General features: G+C 35.5%; 1 protein-coding gene across 6 annotated transcripts in view; it reads left to right on the top strand.

Annotated features, from left to right (window-relative positions):
* The first annotated feature begins 6,699 nt into the window (after positions 1-6,699).
* LOC123551289 (SCO-spondin-like) overlaps positions 6,700-22,786 on the top strand; it is a 30,018-nt gene continuing 13,931 nt past the window's right edge. For 3 of the 6 annotated variants that reach the window (XM_053540790.1, XM_053540789.1, XM_053540788.1), the window contains exons 1-4: positions 6,700-7,401; positions 10,463-10,498; positions 11,715-11,865; positions 13,035-13,210. In XM_053540790.1, the coding sequence (XP_053396765.1) occupies positions 7,341-7,401; positions 10,463-10,498; positions 11,715-11,865; positions 13,035-13,210 (424 nt within the window). In that variant the 5' untranslated portion in view covers positions 6,700-7,340. Of the gene's footprint in view, positions 7,402-10,462; positions 10,499-11,714; positions 11,866-13,034; positions 13,211-14,422; positions 14,715-22,786 lie in introns of those variants that run through there. The other 3 variants (XM_053540792.1, XM_053540793.1, XM_053540791.1) reach the window with 3 other exon arrangements.

The following is a 22,786-nucleotide window of genomic DNA, read 5'->3' as shown; positions in this document are numbered from 1 at the left end:
AAATTTCGGGGCAAGACAATTGGGGTCCAAACGGGGTTTACCTGGACATGAACCCAAAAAGGGGGGGGCATGGGGTTTTTCGTTTTGGGGGGAGGGGGCCATGGGCTTCCCAACGGGTCAGCAAAAGGGGGCCTTGGGGGCCCCCAGGGTGGAAAAAAGGGGGGTTTTTTATTAACCCTGTGCAGACCAAGGGGCTCCAAGTTTTGAAAAAATGGGGCAAGCAAAGGGCCGGAAAATTTTTTCATAGTTATGGGGGGAGGTCATGGGTTCCCAACTGGGGGTTAAAACCGACAAAAACAGTGGAGCTGTTTTCCAAAGTAAAGATTTTTAGCGGGGGCCCAAAGTTTTCCCCAACAATTTTGGAACCCGGGGGGGAAACTGGGCAACAGGGCGAAGCATTTTTATTCTTTTAAGGTTTGAAAGGGAGGGCCTTTCCCAAGTTTTTAACCCAGACTTTGGGCAACAAAGCGGAGATTTGGGGGTTTTTTATTTTTTAAATAATGCAGGGGCAATGCCCCCAAAATGGGGGGGAATGGACAGGGAAACCCGGCGGGGCATGTTTTCTAATAGGGGGGAGGGGGGCCATGCTCCCAATGGGGGCTGGGGACAGGGCAGCAAAGGGGGAGCTTGGTTTCTATTTACCTGGGGGGGTGCAGGGGGGAAAAGGGGTTCCAATTTTAGTTACATGGACATGACAAAAGGGCGGAGCTGGGGGTTTCGGGGGGGATTGGGTGCAGACCTTTCTCCAACTAAGAACCAGGGGCCGGGCAAAAGGCGGAGCATGGTTTTCTATTATACTGGTGCAAACCCTGGGCCCCAAATGTTTTTAACGGGAACATGAAACAGGGGGAGCATGTTTTTCTTTTAGTTTGATGCGACCATGTTCCAGCTGTTTGGGGTTTCATTGGTTTTTTTAAAAAGAAGGGGGGTTTTTTATCTACCGTATTGAGGCGGGCCATGCTAAAATTTTTGGTTAACACAGACATGATATTTCCCCCGGGGGGAAAGGTTTTATTATTGATGGCAGGGCCAGGGGTCCAATTTCTATTACGGGGACTGACAACAGGCGGAGCATGTTTTTTTTGTACGGGTGCAGGGCCATGCCCCCAACTGTTGGGGGGGATGAACATGGGGTAACGGAGGCAGAGCAGGGGTTTTTTTAAAAAGGAAGGGGGGTGCAGACGAGCCCAACTGTTTTTTTTAGTTTGTCATTACAACAGGCGGAAACCCTGATTTTCTATTAACCGGGTGTAGGGGCCGGGTCCAACTGTTTTTTACTTTGTCTTTACAACGGGGGAGCATGATTACCTATATTCTGATGTAGACCCTGCTCCAAAATGTGTTAAAATAGTCTAAACAATAAGGGGGCGTTTAAAAAATAGTATTTTCCTATAGTTTTTATTAGACCATGCTCCCCAATGATGTTACATGTCTTTACAACAGGTGGGCATGGTTTTTTTAGTACTGATCAACCATGCTCCAAACCGGGTGGGTTTTCATAGTTTGTTACAACAGGCTGAAACATGGTTAACCAAAAGTACTGATGTTTGCCATGCTCCAACTGGGTTTTTACCTTTGTCTTTTTTCAACGGCGGAGCATGATTGCCTTTTAGTAGATTTTAGCCCAAAGCTCCAACTGTTGTTTTCATATAAATTTCAAAAGGGGAGGATGATTGCCTAATAAGGGTTTTAGACCTTTCTCCAACTGTTGTTAAAATAGTCAAATTTAAAAAGGGCGCCCGGTTACCAATAAAATTTCTGATGTTTAACCCTGCTCCAAACTGTTGTTACATAGTCTTTCGCAGGCGGGGCATGTTGCCTATAGTACGGGTGTAGACCATGCTTTCCCCAAATGTTCTTAACATTTTTTTTACAACAGGGGGGCAGGTTTTCTAAAAATACTGAATTTCGACCCTGCACCAACTGTTGTTTTCATTGTCATTTTCAACAGAAGGAGCTTTGGGTTTCCCATAGTACCTTTTTAAAACCATGCTCCCAAAGTTGTTAAATAAATCTTTTCAAAAAGGCCCGGGCATTTGGGTTTTCATAAATTCTTTAGTAGACCATGCTCCAAATGTTGTTACATTGTCCCTTACAACAGGCGGGCATGGGGTACCTATGTACGATGCAGACCAAAGCTCCAAAAAATGATGTTAACCCTAGTCTTTACAACAAGGGGCATGGTTATCATTGTATGGGTGGGAGGGCCATTCTCCCAACCTGTTGTTAAAATAAATCATTACAACGGCGCAAGGGGTGGGTTACCCCAAAAGTGCTTGGAGTAGGGGCCATTTTTCCTCAACTGTTTTTACATATCCCTTTACAAAAAACCCGGAAAACTGATTGGGCCCATAGGTACTGAGTAGACCATTTTTCTCCAACCGTTTTTTCCCATTTTTATTTCAAAAGGCGGCATGGTTTACCTATAGTACTGATGTTTGACCATGTCCAATTTTTGTTTTCATAGTCTTTATAACAGGCGGAGCTGATGATCTATCATACTGATGTAGAAACCCGCTGCAACTAATTTTTACATAGTCCTTTTCAACAGGCGGGGCATGGTTAAACTAAGTATGATTCCCGACCATGCCCAACTGTTGTTACATAGTCATTTTCAACAGGCGGGGGGCATGGTGATCTATTAACTGATGCAAAACCAGCCCAAAATGATGTTACATAGTTTGTTTTTAAAAAGCGGGGCAATTGGGTTTTCTAAAGTACTGGAAAGTAGACCATGCTCCAAATGTTGTTACATAGTCTTTACAACAAGCGGAAAACTTTGGGGTTTTTCTATAGTACTTTATGTAGGGCCAGGTTTTCCCAAATGTTGGTTTCATTTTTTTCTTTTAAAAAGGGGGAGCATGCTTACCTATAAATGTTTTTAGACCATGCTCCAACTGTTGTTACATAGTCTTTACAACAAGCGGGGCATGGTTTTTTCTATAGTACTGTTTTAGAAACCCGGCTCCAAAATGTTGTTTTCATACTTTTCAACGGGGGGCAGGGGTTTTTTATAGTACTGATGCAGACCATGATCCAAAAATTGTTACATAGTCTTTACCAAAAGGGAGGGGCATGATTACCTTAGTACTGATGCAGACCATGTACATGTTTAGATTGACGTCTTTATGTCACATTTGACAACAAAAGTTAAATTTTTTTTTAAATAGAAGAACCAAAGGAATTTTTAAGACCCTATGTTCCCCGGGAAATGTTTAGGGAGTGGTTTTATTTTTTAAAATGAACGGAACTCCCTTTTTCCCAAAAAATCCTTAAAATCAAAAATAACAATAGGTATTAGAGACATTAAAATATGATTTTAGGTTTATCGAGCGACCTTCTTTTTTCCCGGTGGCAAATTTTTGGAAATTCTAAATTTAAAATGCTTTTTGTTGCCGCTTTTTTTTAAGACTTGTAATCCGAATCTTATCAGGAACAATGAATTTAAATATTCTAATATATGAAAAAATTTTATAACTAAGAAAGTTTTAGAGTCACCATCTGCTCAGGGCAATTTTTTCTGAAAGTGGGCCCCAATTTTCCCCCCAATTGTTGGGATATCCCCCCCTAAAAAAATTTAAAACATCTATTTCTGAAAAAATCATTTGGAACAGCCCGGGGCCCGGGGTACGAAAGAGGGATCTGGGCATTTTCATTTTTCTGGGTGACCAACACCTTCCCTTAACCACGCCCGGGGTCCTCACGGGAAAGAAAAAAAAATTTTTAGGGAAAGAGGGTGGAAAACCCCCATCGAGGGGGGGGGCAAATGGGGTTTTAAAGGGCAACGGCGCAACCAATCCCAAAAAAAAAATTTAATTTCGAATTTAGGTTTGAAAGCCGCCAAAAACCGCAGGCCGGAGTCCAAGCGTTTTTTTTCCCCTCAGAACCCCAATTTTTCAACACAGAATGTTTTTCTATGTTTTTATATGTAAATGAAAAAAAAAAAGTCGTGATCAAAAGATTTTTTTCCCGGGGTCCCTATAATATGGAAAAGGTTTTACAACGAGACCCTAAACGCTATGGAGATTTACTCAAAAACTTGTAAAAACGATTATTTTAACACAGTGACAAATTTTTTTTTATCATCGATTTTTTTTTTCATTTTTGTTCTCACACAGACATTTTTTTAAAAGGCCCCCCTTGCTTTCTATATGGCTTAAAAAACTTTTTCTTTATCATTTTTTACTTTATCAAAGACACGAATTTTGGGCTTTCCCCCGGGGGAAAAAACCTACCCCCAAACCATGGGAAAATTGGCCCAACAAGGGCATTTTTCGAATTTTCATTTTGGGCTCTAACTTTTTCTCCCTTTCTCAAAAAAACAAACGTTTCGACCCCATATTGAAATACCCCAAAAGGGGAACAATTATCGTCAGAAGTAACAATTCTTTACTTTCGGCCCCAAATGTAAGATTTCGCCTTTATGAATTAGCCCTACTTTTTTTTAAATTTGGGGCCCCCTTAAACTTTTTGTACTGGGACTTTAATTTTTAAGTTTTTCCTACAAATCTTTAGTGATCACGTTTTTGGGCTCCCCCTTTTCCCCCAGTGCCTAACTTTTAAGATATTTCTTTTAAGGGCGGTTGATTGCCTTTTTAATATCATGGGGAAAAATTTATCTGGGAAAAAAAAACAAAAAGTATTTCAAAACTTAAAAAAATTTGCAAAAGAGACACAATTTTATTAATCCTAATTTGATTATTGGATATTTTAAGATTATCTTTTTTCCAAAATAAAAAAGGAAATAATTTTAAAATGGGACATTTTATTTTTACGATTACCGGTTTGATGCTGAAGATTTAGGGCCCGTTTCCCAATTTTTTATCCTGATTGGGGGTGCATATTTCCCCATACTTTTCATGAATAAAGAACATTTACTTTTGTGTGCGACTTTAAATTTTTACGTATTTCAAAAATTTTTAATTTGTTAGGGGGACCCTTTTACAATTTCCGTGCCTATATGTAGTAGTCCCCGTTTTTTTTAAAAGTCAAAAAAGGGTTTTTTGAAAAAAAAAAATAAAAAGTTAAAAAATAAAAATTCGGGAAAATAATTTAAAGAAAAAATTTTTTTTGTTCAGTATATTTGACCCCCTTTTTGGGGTAAGGGGGGGGTATAGGATGATTATACCCGATTTTTGCGTATTCCTTTTGCCGGGGTTTAAACAATTTTAAAAAGAAAATTTAAAATTTTTTTTAAAAGCTTAAATTTTTTAAACACAAATGTTCAGTCAGTTTGTTGCTGTTTTGACATTTTTTAACCGCGCTTTTTACTATTGGGTTTTGGTTTTTTTTTTTTTTTATTTTTGCGTTTGAAAGCGATTTAGTTTTACTAAGCTGTTTTCCCTTAGACATAAAAAAAATGGCGTCTGTCTGTCTGTGTTTTCCTTTTTGTCCAGTACATATTCCTGGAAACCCTCTAACAGGTTTGGGATTACATGTTTTGATAAAAACTATCCGACCCCTGCACTACTATGCAGAATTGCAAGACTGGAGCTTTAATGAAAAATGCATTTAAAGATATTTGATCTAATTTTTGTTTAAATTCATTAAAAAAAAATACTGTTCCCCCTAACAAGAAAAATTTTTACACGAAAACAAAATGTTTTTCATCATTAAAAAAAAAGCAGTTAAATTTTAAAAAAGTTTTTTTGCCCTTTATTTTGGGGTTTTTGTCCTTCTGTTCAATGCGGGAAATTTCTTTTTAAAAATTTTGTTGGGATTTGTGTCAGTTTGCTTTATTTTTAACTTTAAAATATCCCAACTCCTAAATTCAATTTAATTTCTAATTTTCGCAAAAATTTTAAATTTTTAAATTTTTAATTTTTTAAATTGAGAAAGTTTAAAATAAAAAATGTACGTATTCAAATTGTACTAGATCTAGACTGCTGTACTGTACAGTAAGCTCACAACACAAGTTCAAACGGTTTAATAAGAAAATACTACATTGTTATTTCATTACTTGATGTTTTTTTCAATGCCACATAAATCTAATGAGACATATCAGGCCAACATTATTTGGTTTTAAACACACGTGTTGACAAACTTGGAGGTGGCAAGATGCATACTTTTTTAAGCGAAATGATATGTAAATTTTGGAATTTCCAACAGCTATATATGTAATTGTATATACTGTATTGGAATTCCCAACGTCTAAAAAAAGTAACTAATTGACGCATGCGCATGACGAAACCATGCGGGGCCTGTTGTAGTTATCCCTCTCCTTGTAATAGTCGCGAGAAACTGATTCAAAAGCATGTACCGTCTCCCATTTTTATATCGCGGTTAACCTGACTTTTTAGTCAACTCTGGATAGATGTATGTCAGGGTTGTGCCGTTTGCCTTTTTGTAGTTAATGCTTCATAAACTAATTTTAATTTTCATGTTTACATCATTAAATGTGGTTTTAGATCGTAAGAGCGCATGTTTCATACATAAAACATATAAATAGATGTAATCCTTAGTTATAGTTTAATTAAGGAATTAAAAAAAATAGCCAGACGACCTTAAATGGCAAAAATTCACAAAATGGGTGTGACTTTTTTTGTTAAATATTAAGTCCTTACTCTTTCTAAACCAGTCTTTTAAAGTTAAGTTGCAGTAGATGCATTTAGCTTAGCACATTGTTACAGCAAATTAATTACATGCAAAAAATTAAAGTAAATATGTCTTTTATACCTTGCGTGTGTGTGTCTGGAAGAAATTCCCAGAAAAGGACCTCGGTTAGATTTTTACCAACAATGCTACAATGCGCCGTTTATTTTCGTGAACATTTTTTTTTTTTTTTGGCTGAAGGATAAAAGTAATGCGGAAGTATTTCTATATCGTATACCTTTTGAAAAAGCTATTGTGCAATGTGCGTTTAGATGAGGCGAAGAACGTGAAACGTCAAGTAAGTTTTTGTTGTGAATTTACGAATCTAATATCATGAATTAACTAAATTCATTTCCACAGCGCATTGTGTAGTCGCTTTAAACTTCTAACAAGTAATGACACATTAAAGTATAGGGTTCATGTTATTGTCAACCACCAGTGCGTGATTTTAATACATCGAAATGGTTTATAAACAATTTCTTAAACAGTTTGAAAGATGCGGTTGACAGACGACAAATTTTGTGGTTGAGAAAATATAGGAAAGTAAGATAATGTAATTTCATTACTAATTGTCAGCAGGCTGGTTTGGGAAAAGATGAGCAACATGACTTTAAATCAACATTAAAACAATGAATTATGATAATTAAATGCGTTGGTGTTAGAGTATTGGATGTATAAGATTCAGTTTGAAAGTGGACAGCAAACAGTCTCAACTTTCTATTGTTAAGTCTCGAATTTCTGTTGTTACCATGGATATTAACAAGGTTGTTTTACTAAGTGTCGTCTGCGTTGCAGTAACTCATATTCAAGGTAAATTACTACATATACCTTTATTATGTTTTTCCTTTTTTTTTTAAATATAACTCATTATTATATTTAGAACAGTAATGATAACGTATTTAAAATGAATCATCGGTTAGTCTTGTTTTTCAGTTTCGTTACATGAGCCGTGCCATGAGAAAACCAACATAATGGGCTTGCGACCAGCATCCGCGCAGTCTGGTCAGGATCCATGCTGTTCGCTTTTAAAGCCTACTGCAATTAGAGAAACCGTTAGCGAACAGCATGGATCCTGACCAGACTGCGCGGATGCGCAGGCTGGTCTGGATCCATGCTGGTCGCAAACCCACTATGATGATTTTCTCATGGCGTGGCTCAGTCATGTATTCATTAAAATACAGTATTTAAGTTATCTAATCACATGTCAAAAAGGAATGTTGCAGATACAGGACACATCAATCAAAATTGAAATGATCACAAAGATGCATTAATACAATCCGCACCGGACATTATATTATTTCGGTGTTTAAAGACATTTGCCTGCTACATCTTTCCCATATATTTTTGTTGCGATATGAGTTTACCTTGTTTATACTTTTAATGACTTAAGAAAGATACTGCTAAAAATATATTCTAAAATATTACGCTTGTTTTCTGGCCAATTTATTGTCTCAGTTCAATACCTGCGTAAAAATGCGGTGATGCAACTGTGTCCCACTTGAAGCTTGCGCAATGCCTTTAAAATATTTTTTTTCAATAGTAAATAACATCATTATGATAATCGTTGCGTGTTAAATTATTCCAAAAATAGTACATTCCAGAAATAGAACACCTATTTAATTTGCACGGATGAATAGGGAAGAAACCTGATTCAAAACTCTCGGGTAGAAAGGCGTAACTGACTGATATTATCTCTCAGTATCATGTAAATAACACGCCGAAAATGCAATGTTTACTTGTCTTATTTTTGATTTCTATCCATAATGCAACAAAGTATTTGTCGACTTGACCAACTTGACAATTGCTTCAGAGGTCAATACGTGACAGTCAAAAGCCGAAGGAAAATTAGATAAAATCGCTTATTTATGTCGTAGATTCATATTCCCATATTTTTGATAACCTCTGTTTAAAATGCATGTCTTCAAAAGATTTATTCATGATATTTTACGGACACCTGAGAATTATAAAAAAATCATGCTTTTTGACAATAGCTTTATATATTAAAACACAAAATTTAAATATCTTTGGGCCTTTAACTTTACTTAATTCCTCAAACATATTCCAGTGAAACTTTGGTAGACGCACCGTATAAGCGCCCCGTTTCGTAAGACCGCTTAAAACAGCCCTAAAGTAACGCCTGGTAGAAGGGGTGAGATGATGGATAGATTTTCGCGAGGTTCGAAACTACAGGCTTTAATCTACAAGGACTAGACTCCAGATTTTGGCTAAAGCTGTCTTTCTTTAGAACTGAAATTTGATTATATTATGAACATTAGAACAGGACTTTTTGCTTCTGAACTATCTTAAAAATGCGAAATCAAGAACAAACTATGTCCGAGTCGGAAATCGAAGCAGGGCCGCCGCGGCAATAAAAGCTTTCCTACCCGCTTGACCAGTATCTAACATGCTTTGTAATTAAGGCAGGTTACCTCCTGTACCCAGTTACAAACGCAAAATTCTATTTTGGACGGAAAATAACTATTTTGCATGTGTTTCCATAACATATCATCTATCAGTTTCCAAGTAAGCCTTAAGATGTATAGCGATAATTTCCTGATATCTAAAAAATATAACGTTTTTTGTTGCCGTACGATCTGGAAGTCAGTGCCTTTAAAATTGGGTTGAAAAAAAAGACACAGATGACTAGAGCAGGCTTAGGGTATTTTGGAAGGTCAACTTAAAATTGTTCTAGTTTTACCTCTATCGGCTCATACAAGGGGCCGAGGGCCCCCATTCGCATATGTTCCGGTTTATCTGAGTTTGTTTATTTGTTTTATATTCTAAAATTACAACAGAGCATGTCAGGGGCGTATTATTTATAAACTCGAAATTTGGACCTATCAACTTGAATAGTTCAGAGATACTTAACTTGAAATTTCAGCCTTTGGCTTGCTAACGAACTACCATATATGAACACAGGTGTATTGGTCGCTGGTACCTGTGGTAACCCTTCTGGAGCTCTGGAGGGTGATAAAAGAAAAGTGTTTGCACTTAAAAGCATCACTTTTTAACCATTTTTAAATCTGAAAGGTTTTCGGCCATTTTGAGTTTGAGCATTTATGGCAAGGAAATACATGTATTGTCAAACCCAACTCAAATGTATAGCTATATATCCTGGCTACCTTTTAGACCAAGGTTGGGTAACTGGGGTAGCTGTTTGAACAAAGAAGGTGTCCGGATAGTGTTCGATCTTAGATTAATTAAAAAAAAAAATTACCATATCTTAAAGTTTAGTCAACCTAGTTTCATTCCATTCAACCAGTATTTCGTCCTGGCTATATTTGAAATCCGGATTTGATTAAGAGACTTGAACAGGTCATACATGGATGAAGTGAAGGATAATTTTAAGTATACAAATGCTATGTCACAACTCGATCCTTGTTCAAGTCCTACATACTGGGAATCTTACATAGATGTGTTGGTTGATAATCCGCTTTACATTTTAATAATCTAAGAGTCAATAAAATGATTTCCAAGCTTGGTCTTTAGAAGTGGCCATGACAAACTTATTCATTAACTTTTCTGACTTTTGGCAGACGGACGGACGTTCAAAGTTTGCTGATAAGGAGGCCCGATGCTAAGTCGAACCTTCTACTTAATAGTCGAAATTTCTAGTTTGAGTTAATAAGTCAAAATTTCAAACTCATTGTTCGAAATTTCGAGTTTGAGTTAATAAGTCAAAATTTCAAACTCATTATTCGAAATTTCGATTTAGCATGTCGAAAGTTAGAGATAATATTTTCGAAATTTCGAGTAATTATGTCGAAATTTCGAGTTAAAAAGTAATACGAACTTGACACTATAATTATGTAATGCTCTTCTGCATAAAATAGATTCAAGTAACATTATCACCTATATATTTTATATGCAGGTACACTGGGTTTTTGCAATACAACGGAAACACCATGTAAGTTAAATGTATTTTTTACAAATTAGCCATAAAACATTTTTTATAACACATAATTAAATATAAGTTTTCCCGAAATATAAATATCATTTCAAACATATTGTTCTACGCATTTTATTAACTTAAAATTTCACCACAATAATTAGAAGTTATGGACTAATTAATGACTTTTATTAACGGTGTCTTTTGAGAAAAAAAAGCTCAAACTTACTACTCGGCATTTTACAATATTTTACGTTTTCCCCAAAGACCATTTGAGCCGCGCCATGAGAAAACCAACATAGTGGCTTTGCGACCAGCATGGATCCAGACCAGCCTGCGCATCCGCGCAGTCTGGTCAGGATCCATGCTGTTCGCTTTCAAAGCCTATTGGAATTAGAGAAACTGTTAGCGAACAACATGGATGCTGGTCTGGATCCATGCTGGTCGCAAAGCCACTATGTTGGTTTTCTTATGGCACGGCTCATTTCGGCTTTCTTCGGGAGCAAATGCAGTTCATACGAGCAACGTATTAAAATACGGAGAAAACGTATTCATACGGAAAATGCCGACCGTCATCGCGGGGTGTGGGGGGGGGGGGGGGGGGGGGGTGTTCACAACCTGAACGTAGCCCGGAGGTCCGTCGCATTTTTGTCAATAAATGCCATGGCTGAAGTTAATTAATGTCTTTACTATCTTAAAACACATTTCTTGTGAACATTAGCGTTACACTCACTATCAAAAACTAAGTATTAAATAGTCTAGAAAAACTACTAGTTCTCAAAACTGAAATCTCCAATTCTGTGATTCTGCAAAAAGCGGCCCCCTTTAACGTGACGAATCGCAGATCTGTTACGTAAGTTCGTAATAATATTTACTGTTGTTTAGGTTGTACCCTTTGTATACATGTAATGCATTCAATTTATTTCAGGTTTTAAAAGTGTATTCTTTTAACTCCTTGAAATAAGGACTGCAATTAAACATTCAATAAGCATCGGAAGTCAGACTATGTAACAATATGCATGGCAATGTTATTTTTACTTTTTTTGAGCTATATAAATGGTAGGAACCATATGTACTTTTTTCTTTTGAGATATTTTTCTTACTGGGGTCTGTAAGGATACAAAGCCTATTGTAAATGGATGGCATAATCATCGGATATTTCATATTTAAAAAATGGACACATACATGTATATGTTCATTTACGTCAAATTTCAAAGAGGTGTTCTGTTTTCAGCCATAAATATGTGTCAGACTGGCACACATTCAGTGGGACCCGGCAGCTATATATATCTTGATTCCGCAGGAGGTGCGCCCAGTTTTACCAAGGTTGAGTGTAATTGTACACTGAGCTTCTCCGGTTCGGGAACTCTTAAAATTGCATACAGGTAAGATAAATGACCATCTATGACTTTTTGCATTACGTAACCATTATGAAGTTCCTAGCGACACGATCCCCACTATTTTATCAAAATAGTTTACATTTTTTTGCGATAGTTCAAAGTAACTATGCAACAGGGTTCTTTTTAAAATGAATTGAAAATAAAATTGTAATTTTAGGCATAGAAATTACTGAAAATGTTTCAAACAACTTGGATTATTGATGGCGGGCAATGAGCTGAAGTACATGACTCAGTCTTAGATAATTAATGAGTTATCACCCTTTTGTACTAAATTTTACGATTTTGTTACTTTGTAACTACTTGATAGAATTTTATTGAACTTGATATATGTGTTTAAATAGATGGCAGTGAGAGGCAATGCAGTGTGTTGGAAACAAAGATTTGTTTAAAATAGATACCAGCTTATCTACCCATTTTTAGAGTTTTGTATGTAATTTATATCATATACTTTAAGCTGGGAGTTGAAAAAATGCATATTTGATAGGGAGATTCATGTCTATAACCCTGACATTTTTTCTCGATTACTTTAGAAACTTTTTGAATAAAAATACACGCTGCTGTTAAGGTATATGGTCCACAAATTGGCAAGTTCTATATAACAGTGTTATTAGGATATATCAAATATTGATGCCTGGTAAGCTCACATAATTTTGGTATCATTTGAAAGTGTATTGTCTACTGAAAAAGAAAATATAAATTACATGACAAAAATATAGAGGATATTTGTTTGTTTTGAGTGAATATGGAATATATCTCACTGAGAAGTGAGAAAATTTCAAATATTTTCACGAGCGCGTGAGTGATGAAATATAAAAATATTTAACTGAAAGAATACAGTATTTCATTAGTTAGCATAAAATAAAATATTTAAATATTCTAATATAGTACGGGGGCCAATTAGGCCTACAATGCGACCCGCTGCACAGCTTTGCATAGAAATTAGATTGTTTGGCAGGACCAGCGGTGTGAAAAACTAAAATGCGTGCGTGCGCGCGCGTGTGTGTGGAGGTGTGTGTGTGTGTGTGTGTGTGTGTGTGTGTGTGTGTGTGTGGGGGGGGGGGGGGGGGGGGGGGGTACGGTAGGCGTTACTGGCCGACCTAATCAAAACATTTTGGTCTTACTAATGCACCTACGTTTGTCTCATAACTTAACAGGTCAGATCAAAACTTAACGGACGACTGTGGACTAGTAAACTACACAATAGTTGATAGAACCTGGGGCTGCAACAGTAGGAGACTCTCAACTACGCACAAAGGCAGCAACAACCTAACCTACATTAAAGCATTCGACAATGTAGCCAACTGGCAGTCCTGTCTTGGATTAATGTCTCGTAAGTATGGAACAGTTTGATAAACCTACCATATCGTATGCATGGTCAAATCCTGTAGACAAAGACCAAATAGTATGTAGGTTAAACCTATAGACAAAGACCAAATAGTATATAGGTTAAATCTATAGACAAAGATCAAACAGTATGTAGGTTTAACCTATAGAAAAAATAACACAAAAAAGTATATAGGTTAAACCTATAGACAAAGACCAAACAGTATATAGGTTAAACATATAGACAAAGACCAAACAGTGTGTAGGTTATGTAGCGAACCCCTTAGTCGAGCGGTTACGAGGTGGCTCTATAAGAGGTGCTACACGAGTTCGCCTGGGCCCGGCTGGTGGCAAACATAGATTATGGATAGATTCAGTTAACTTTATAAGATATAACGGAGGTGATATTAATTTAAGCAGAACTTTTATTAACCATGTTAACAGTGCAAACTATTATAAATAACATGACATGCAATATTCAACTCAGTAATTCATAAATGACATTAGTAATAAATGTTAATATATATATTTATATATCAGTTCACAATATTCTTGCTGTGCACCTTGGTTTAATCACTACACGTCTTTACAGTTTGTTTAAACTACTTAAACACAGATGAAAGTTCCACTATTCCAATTTATATTCATATAAATTGAAAGGCACTCATTGAAACAGATCACTTTTGGGAATACTCTTTTACACCACTTTAAATTAGGTTCATCAATCATTCAGCAACGATAGTGTCCGAATTATATTAGATAAACTCCGGTAAATACTTATGTCGCACACTGTACAAATTAGACACTAAAAATTACGCACTGTACACTAGATCTATAACAGGGTATAATGCTAAGGTTTACAAAGGTATCCGGGCTATTGGTATAGCATAACTATATACCAGTTGGTATAATTGGTATAGATGGTATAGATCTAATTGGTATAACTCTACTTGGTATAATTGGTATAATTGGTATGCAACATCTTCATCTGATTAATTCTCGTAAATAATTAGGTTTAACACTAAACAAATGGATTTACCACACTTTGGCACTTTTTCGGTTGGTATAATAATTATTAGGCACTTGTAGATCTAATATGATAGATCCAGAAACACTATACACGGTATAAACACTGGAGATGGAGATTCCTATAAGGAACTTATATATTTATAACATTGCGCCACTTAGTCGTTTATTTGTTTAATACCAATAACGGTAAGACTCTACCTCTTCTTGTGACATGGTTGGTATATGATGGTATACGACGGTATAGACTACTTGTCTATGGTATTTATACCAGTTGGTGAGCGGACCGCCAGCCTGGGTGTTTACAATACACCAATTGAATTTCGCGCCACTTGACCTTTTATATGTGAGATTTCGTCACATCTCGCACGCGCCACGAGATTTAAACACAGCAATGGCGGACAAAACACAGTAGTAAATGGAAATTTCACACTTCTTCACGAATTACGGACACACAACACGATGTCATATGAAAACTTTGATAGGTATTTAAAGTATTGAACACATATTATTGATTTCATAAGTATTTAGGCATTTTAGTAACTTTTAAAAGAACTAACGAGCATCGTATCTCAGAACAATTATTAGCGATTTCAAGCGATAAACAAGTTCAAATATACGAGTCCAATATACAGGCGCACAGCTACAAATAAATCTGTAAACATGAAAAACAGTTCAAATGGTCATCAAAACACACGATGTTAAAATGAATGTACATTTACTTTTCGTAATAACATCAGAATGAACATTTAAAACACATGGAAAACCGAGTGGGTGGGGTAAGATTAACATCGTGCCACAGATAAGAAAATATGCTAATTCCTTATGATATAAATGTAGAGCCCGATTCTGTGAATCAGAACAATGATAAAACTAAGTCTTTATCTATTCTTAACTAATAATTGGTGAATTAAAGTAGGGAACTTCAAAATTTCATGATATCAAATAAATGTCGAGACAATCAAGACACTGGGCCGTTACAGTTAAACCTGTAGACAAAGACCAGACATTATATAGGTTAAACCTATAGACAAAAACCAACAGTATATAGGTTAAACCTGTAGACAAAGACCAGACAGTATATAGGTTAAACCTATAGACAAAGACCAAACAGTATATAGGTTAAATCTGTAGACAAAGACCAAACAGTATATAGGTTAAACCTATAGCCAAAGACCAAACAGTATATAGGTTAAACCTGTAGACAAAGACCAAACAGTATATAGGTTAAACCTATAGCCAAAGACCAAACAGTATATAGGTTAAATCTGTAGACAAAGACCAAACAGTATATAGGTTAAACCTATAGCCAAAGACCAAACAGTATATAGGTTAAATCTGTAGACAAAGACCAAACAGTATATAGGTTAAACCTATAGCCAAAGACCAAACAGTATATAGGTTAAATCTGTAGACAAAGACCAAACAGTATATAGGTTAAATCTGTAGACAAAGACCAAACAGTATATAGGTTAAATCTGTAGACAAAGACCTAATAGTATATAGGTTAAATCTGTAGACAAAGACCAACAGTATATAGGTTAAACCTATAGCCAAAGACCAAACAGTATATAGGTTAAATCTGTAGACAAAGACCAAACAGTAAATAGGTTAAATCTGTAGACAAAGACCAACAGTATATAGGTTAAACCTATAGACAAAGACCAAACAGTAAATAGGTTAAACCTATAGACAAAGACCAAACAGTATATAGGTTAAATCTGTAGACAAAGACCAAATAGTATATAGGTTAAATCTGTAGACAAAGACCAACAGTATATAGGTTAAATCTGTAGACAAAGACCAAACAGTATATAGGTTAAATCTGTAGACAAAGACCAACAGTATATAGGTTAAACCTATAGACAAAGACCAAACAGTATATAGGTTAAACCTATAGACAAAGACCAAACAGTATATAGGTTAAATCTGTAGACAAAGACCTAATAGTATATAGGTTAAATCTGTAGACAAAGACCAGACATTATATAGGTTAAACCTGTAGACAAAGACCAACAGTATATAGGTTAAAACTGTAGACAAAGACCAAACGATATATAGATTAAATCTGTAGACAAAGTCCAAACAGTATATAGGTTAAACCTAAAAAGACCAAACAGTATATAGGTTAAACCTAAAAAGACCAAACAGTATATAGGTTAAACCTAAAAAGACCAAACAGTATATAGGTTAAACCTGTAGACAAAGACCAAACAGTATATAGGTTAAACCTATAGACAAAGACCAAATAGTATATAGGTTAAATCTGTAGAAAAAGACCAATAACGCATGTTATTTCGTGTTATAACGTCTGCAAAATCCCGAGGGATTCTGCAGATGTTATAACACAAAATGAACATGCGCTAACGCTATTCTAGCATAAAACGCGAAAAAGAACTAATAAATAAATACATTCTAACTCAACGTCATGAAATAGGCGGGAATATCTGAGTATTTTTCCACGTTGACGTCATTTCCATAGCGCGTGAGTGTTAACACACGTTTTCTCTCTTGTTTTAAAACACCCCCGAAAAGTGATAATAACATCAGTATAATATAAAATGTAAGTTAAACCTGTAGACAAAGACCAAATGATTTGTATGGACAAACATTTAGACAAAAACCAAATGATATGTATGGTCAAACCTTTAGACAAAACCAAATGGTATGCATGGTCAAATTTAGAGACAAAGACTAAATGGTATGTATGGTCAAACCTTTAGACAAAAACCAAATGGTATGTATGGTCTAATCTGTAGACAAAGACCAAATGGTATGTATGGTCAAACTTATAGACAAAAACCAAATGGTATGTATGGTCAAACTTATAGACAAAGACCAAATGGTATGTATGGTCAAACTTATAGACAAAGACAAAATGGTATATAAGGTCAAACATTTAGACAAAAACCAAATGATATGTATGGTCAAACCTTTAGACAAAAACCAAAAGGTATGCATGGTAAAAGTGGTATGTATGGTCAAACTTATAGACAAAGACCAAATGGTATGTATGGTCAAACTTATAGACAAAGACCAAATGGTATGTATGGTCAAACTTATAGACAAAGACCAAATGGTATATAAGGTCAAACATTTAGACAAAAATCAAATGATATGTATGGTCAAACCTTTAGACAAAAACCAAAAGGTATGCATGGTAAAAGTGGTATATATGGTCAAACTTATAGACAAAGACCAAATGGTATGTATGGTCAAACTTATAGACAAAGTCTAAATGGTATGTATGGTCAAACCTTTAGACAAAACCAAATGGTATGTATGGTCAAATCTGTAGACAAAGACCAAATGTAATGCATGCTCAAACTTATAGACAAAAACCAAATGATATGTATGGTCAAACTTTTAGACAAAATCCACATGGTATGCATGGTCAAATTTAGAGACAAAGACTACATGGTATGTATGGTCAAACCTTTAGACAAAAACCAAGTGGTATGTATGGTCAAATCTGCAGACAAAAACCTAATGGTATGTATGGTCAAACTTATAGACAAAGACAAAATGATATATATGGTCAAACGTAAGGACAAAGACCAAATGGTATGTATGGTCAAACTTATAGACAAAGATCAAATGGTATGTATGGTCAAACTTATAGACAAAGACCAAATGGTATGTATGGTCAAACTTAAAGACAAAGACCAAATGGTATGTCTGGTCAAACTTATAGACACAGACCAAATGGTATGTATGGTCAGACTTATAGACAAAGACCAAATTGTATGTATGGTCAGACTTATAGACAAAGACCAAGTGGTATGTATGGTCAGAATTAAAGACAAAGACCAAATGGTATATATGGTCAGACATTAAGACAAATACCTGATGGTATATATGGTCAAACTTATAGACAAAGATCAAATGGTATGTATGGTCAAACTTGTAGACAAAGACCAAATGGTATGTATGATCAAACTTAAAGACAAAGACCAAATGGTATGTATGGTCAGACTTATAGACAAAGACCAAATGGTACGTATGGTCAGACTTAAAGACAAAGACCAAATGGTACGTATGGTCAAACTTAAAGACACAAACCTAATGGTATGTATGGTCAAACTTAGAGACAAAGACCAAATGGTACGTATGGTCAAACTTAAAGACAAAGACCAAATGGTATGTATGGTCAAACTTTTAGACAAAGACCAAATGGTACGTATGGTCAAACTTAAAGACAAAGACCAAATGGTTTGTCTGGTCAAACTTTTAGACAAAGACCAAATGGTATGTCTGGTCAAACTTATAGACACAGACCAAATGGTATGTATGGTCAAACTTATAGACAAAGACCAAATTGTATGTATGGTCAGACTTATAGACAAAGACCAAGTGGTATGTATGGTCAAACTTATAGACAAAGACCAAATGGTATGTATGGTCAGACTTATAGACACAGACCAAATGGTATGTATGGTCAAACTTATAGACAAAGACCAAATGGTATGTATGGTCAGACTTATAGACACAGACCAAATGGTATGTATGGTCAGACTTATAGACAAAGACCAAGTGGTATGTATGGTCAAACTTATAGACAAAGACCAAATGGTATGTCTGGTCAAACTTATAGACACAGACCAAATGGTATGTATGGTCAAACTTATAGACAAAGACCAAATTGTATGTATGGTCAAACTTATAGACAAAGACCAAGTGGTATGTATGGTCAGACTTATAGACACAGACCAAATGGTATGTATTGTCAAACTTATAGACACAGACCAAGTGGTATGTATGGTCAGACTTAAAGACAAAGACCAAGTGGTATGTATGGTCAAACTTACAGACAAAGACCAAATGGTATGTATGGTCAGACTTAAAGACAAAGACCAAATGGTACGTATGGTCAAACTTAAAGACAAAGACCAAATGGTTTGTCTGGTCAAACTTATAGACAAAGACCAAATGGTATGTATGGTCAAACTTATAGACACAGACCAAATGGTATGTATGGTCAAACTTATAGACACAGACCAAATGATATGTATGGTCATACTTATAGACACAGACCAAATGATATGTATGGTCAAACTTATAGACACAGACCAAACGGTATGTATGGTCAAACTTACAGAGACAAAATGATGTGTATGGTCAAACTTAAAGACAAAGACCAAATAGTATATACGGTAAAACCTGTAGATAAATACCACTGTCGGGAAATACTATTACATCATCTACATATGTTGATGGTTTTTGTTTACTAATGAAATTCTTTGTAAGAAATTACTAAAGTAGTAAAGTTTCTGGATTTCCCATCCAGGAGTTCTTGTTCAATAATGATTTGCACGACAGGATTGTCATTGATATTTGCTTGATATATAGTGTTCATACAATCGTATCACAGTACTGACAAGACCAAACGGTATGTAAGTTCAAACAAGCTCATTTGTTAGTCTTTGTAATAGTGTAGAAGAAGATAGACATGCTCTGGGTGTTAATCCCGGAAAACAAGAATTAAAATAACGCATTTTTTTGTATCCATAAGGAAATGAATTGAACTAAGCTCATGTGTTTATGCTAAAACTATGTCCCGTTATGTTGGCAAAAGTCAAATGAAGCTGTATGATGTACACTAAATGAATGGATTAAATGCCGAAGGACCAACGTCCAATAGTTTTGATTATTGACCGGCAATCCATTTAATAAGTGCTTTAATACATGGCATCATAAATAGATTTTTAATTTTTATGTTTTTCCTTAGCCCACAAAAAATTAGTATTGAACTGTAGACCAGCCGGTAGAATAATATGTGGACCTGCTATTCATATAAGGAGTCATGTAATAAACAGAAAATTATATGATAAATATTCTAGCCTAAAATTGCTTTTCTTGTAACTTTTCGAGGGGGAATGGGGGTGTGTGTGTGGGGGGGGGGGGGGGGGGTGTAAACAGGAGAGAAAACGTGATTCTCGCGCTCACGTGCTGTTATAACACCTTTTTATATATGCACGTTCCGTGGCAAAGCGTAAACGTATTACGGCCCAAAAACGGGTAATTCAAATGAAAATGACGTCAACGTGAAAAAACAACTCAGATATTCCCCCGCATTTCATGGAAAGTTAATGACGTTGCTGGAGAATGTATTCATTTATTAGTTTTTTTGTAGGGAACATACACGTTTTTTTTGTGCATTAACGTCTGCAGAAGCCCGCGGGATTGTTTGTGACCGAGACCGAAGGTCGAGGTCACAAACATATCCCAAGGGCTTCTGCAGACGTTAATACATAAAACAAACGTGTATTGTCGCTATTCTTGTATAAAAAACATTACACGACGACTTCATGCATTGTTTTCATATGTGATGACTTTACGATTCCGGTACATTTTTATTTACCATTCGGTTGTTCTTGGAAACGGTAAACATGTTTTAAATATCCATAACCAGGGCACACAGATCAGCAACACTACCAAATGCGTGATTTGAAGGTTTATGAGCATCTTATTTTTATTTCTAGTTATTACAAACGTTATATTACCCATAATTTTGCATATAACTTAAAAATTTGATTAACTGGAACACAATTTTAAGAATAATAAATTTACATTCGAATTATTTTGAGTACGAACACATTTAGAGTACGGATGAGTACGAGGGTAGTGACTAGCTTTCAAGGTTTATTATATGAATTCTGCGTAAAATCAGCTAAAACATACCGACTGATACTGACAAAAATCGTAAATATAATACCTAAAAACGAGCAATAGCACAAGTTACACGCGATACTTATTTATTCACAGTTATTTACAATAACTGAACAGACGCTTTATAAAGGGAGTGAACTCTAAGAGAAGCTAGTGCGTACATTGATGGGGGCAGTACGTTTGGGGTTGGAAACTGATACAGCTAAACATACTATGGATTACATTGTATCTATAATGCTACAAGAAGAGGTTGTTATGTAAGAAACAAGACGCAGATGCCAAATATCAGTGTGTGCAAAAATACATACATATGTCCCTGGCAAAGCATTTCAAAAATAAAAATCGGGTATTAACAGCACGTGAATTGCCTTGTTTGCACACGATTTTTCTCCCGTTAACACATGGGCGGATCCAGTGAAAAAAGTAGTTTTTATGCAAGAATGCGCGTTTTATGCTATAATAGCGTTAGCGCATGTTTATTTCGTGTTATAACATCTTCAGAATCCCTCGGTATATGTTGGTACCCTCGCCCCACGGACTCGGGAACCAACAAATCCTTCGGGATTCTGCATAGTATTACGTTATAACTCGAAAAAAAAATGCGTTATCCCTACAAAACAACACTTAAGAATCGTCAAAGAATACGCTTTACCTTTTAACGTCTGCATAATCACAATGAATAAAAAATTAATAATCACAAAGACATTTCGTGAATCCCTTCACTGTGAGATTCGCAAATGAATAGATGCAGTATCACTGACCCTTTCAGAACAATTTTGAATGCTGAAAAATGATCAGTATTTTCCCTCCAGAACTTTACAAGTTTGTCTTGTACTAATTATACCTATACGAAACTTTACCATGTGTCTCCTAACACTTCTTAGGCCCCTACAGCAGAATTAACGCTTGTTTTCAGTGATAACTTTGTGACACATTTACACTTGCCTTCAAATAAACCCTTGCCAAACACGTAACAGTGAAATTTTACACTATCCCGCTGTAACACTTCTTCAAACAACAGTTTACAAATTGTTTGAAAACTAGCAGTAAACACTTTATACAGTTAAAAATACAATTTGTCTTCAAATATCTCATTGCATCATTTCTTACAGCAAAACATTACAAAATGTCTTCAACTATACCCTTCCAAAATTTCGTACAATAGAACTACACCCTTCGGAAACGTTTATCAGCAATACTGTTTGTATTGAAATGTCTTCTTGCACTTCTAAAAACATATTTAAAATATCCACGAACAGATTTCTAACAGCAAAAAGTTACCATTCCTTTTCAGCTTTACCAAAATTGCAACATACTTGTCAGAAAAACTTTACGCTTTGTCTTTATTCATACCCATTCAACACTTGTTGCATCAAACCTTGACCATTCGTCTTCAAGTACATCCATTTTGAAAACTTCTTACAATGTTCTTGAAACATATGATCAAGCTTTTAAACTTGTATACACATAAACTCTTGTAACACCTCGTATGTCAAATCTTTGTCTTTCATTACGTCTTTACATCATATCAGTTTGCCTTGAAATGTACTTCTTCCACATTTCGTACGGCGAAAAAGCAGAATTTGTCGCAAACGTAAAAATATATTGAAATACACCACTGAAACGCTAAACCTTTACTGTTTGTCTTCAATGCACTTGGCAAAACTTCTTACAGCAAAACATTTCATTTAAGAAATAATGTAAAGAAATATTGATACACGGAAAAAAGGTTATACGTCCGAGGAATAATTTTAGCGTAAGCGTGTTTTAACAGAAACATTAGAATTTGTCTTATGTAATGCTGTCGCAACGATTGTTTTTAAGTCTTACAGCCAACATTGCACTTTGTCTTCATGTATAATTTTGCATCACCTTTTACATCAATCCC

Source organism: Mercenaria mercenaria, chromosome 4 (genome assembly GCF_021730395.1).
Source record: "Mercenaria mercenaria strain notata chromosome 4, MADL_Memer_1, whole genome shotgun sequence".
NCBI classification, from domain to species: Eukaryota; Metazoa; Mollusca; class Bivalvia; order Venerida; family Veneridae; genus Mercenaria; species Mercenaria mercenaria.
The sequence above is the reverse complement of the archived record's forward strand: the minus strand, read 5'-3'. Positions and strand labels throughout refer to the sequence as shown.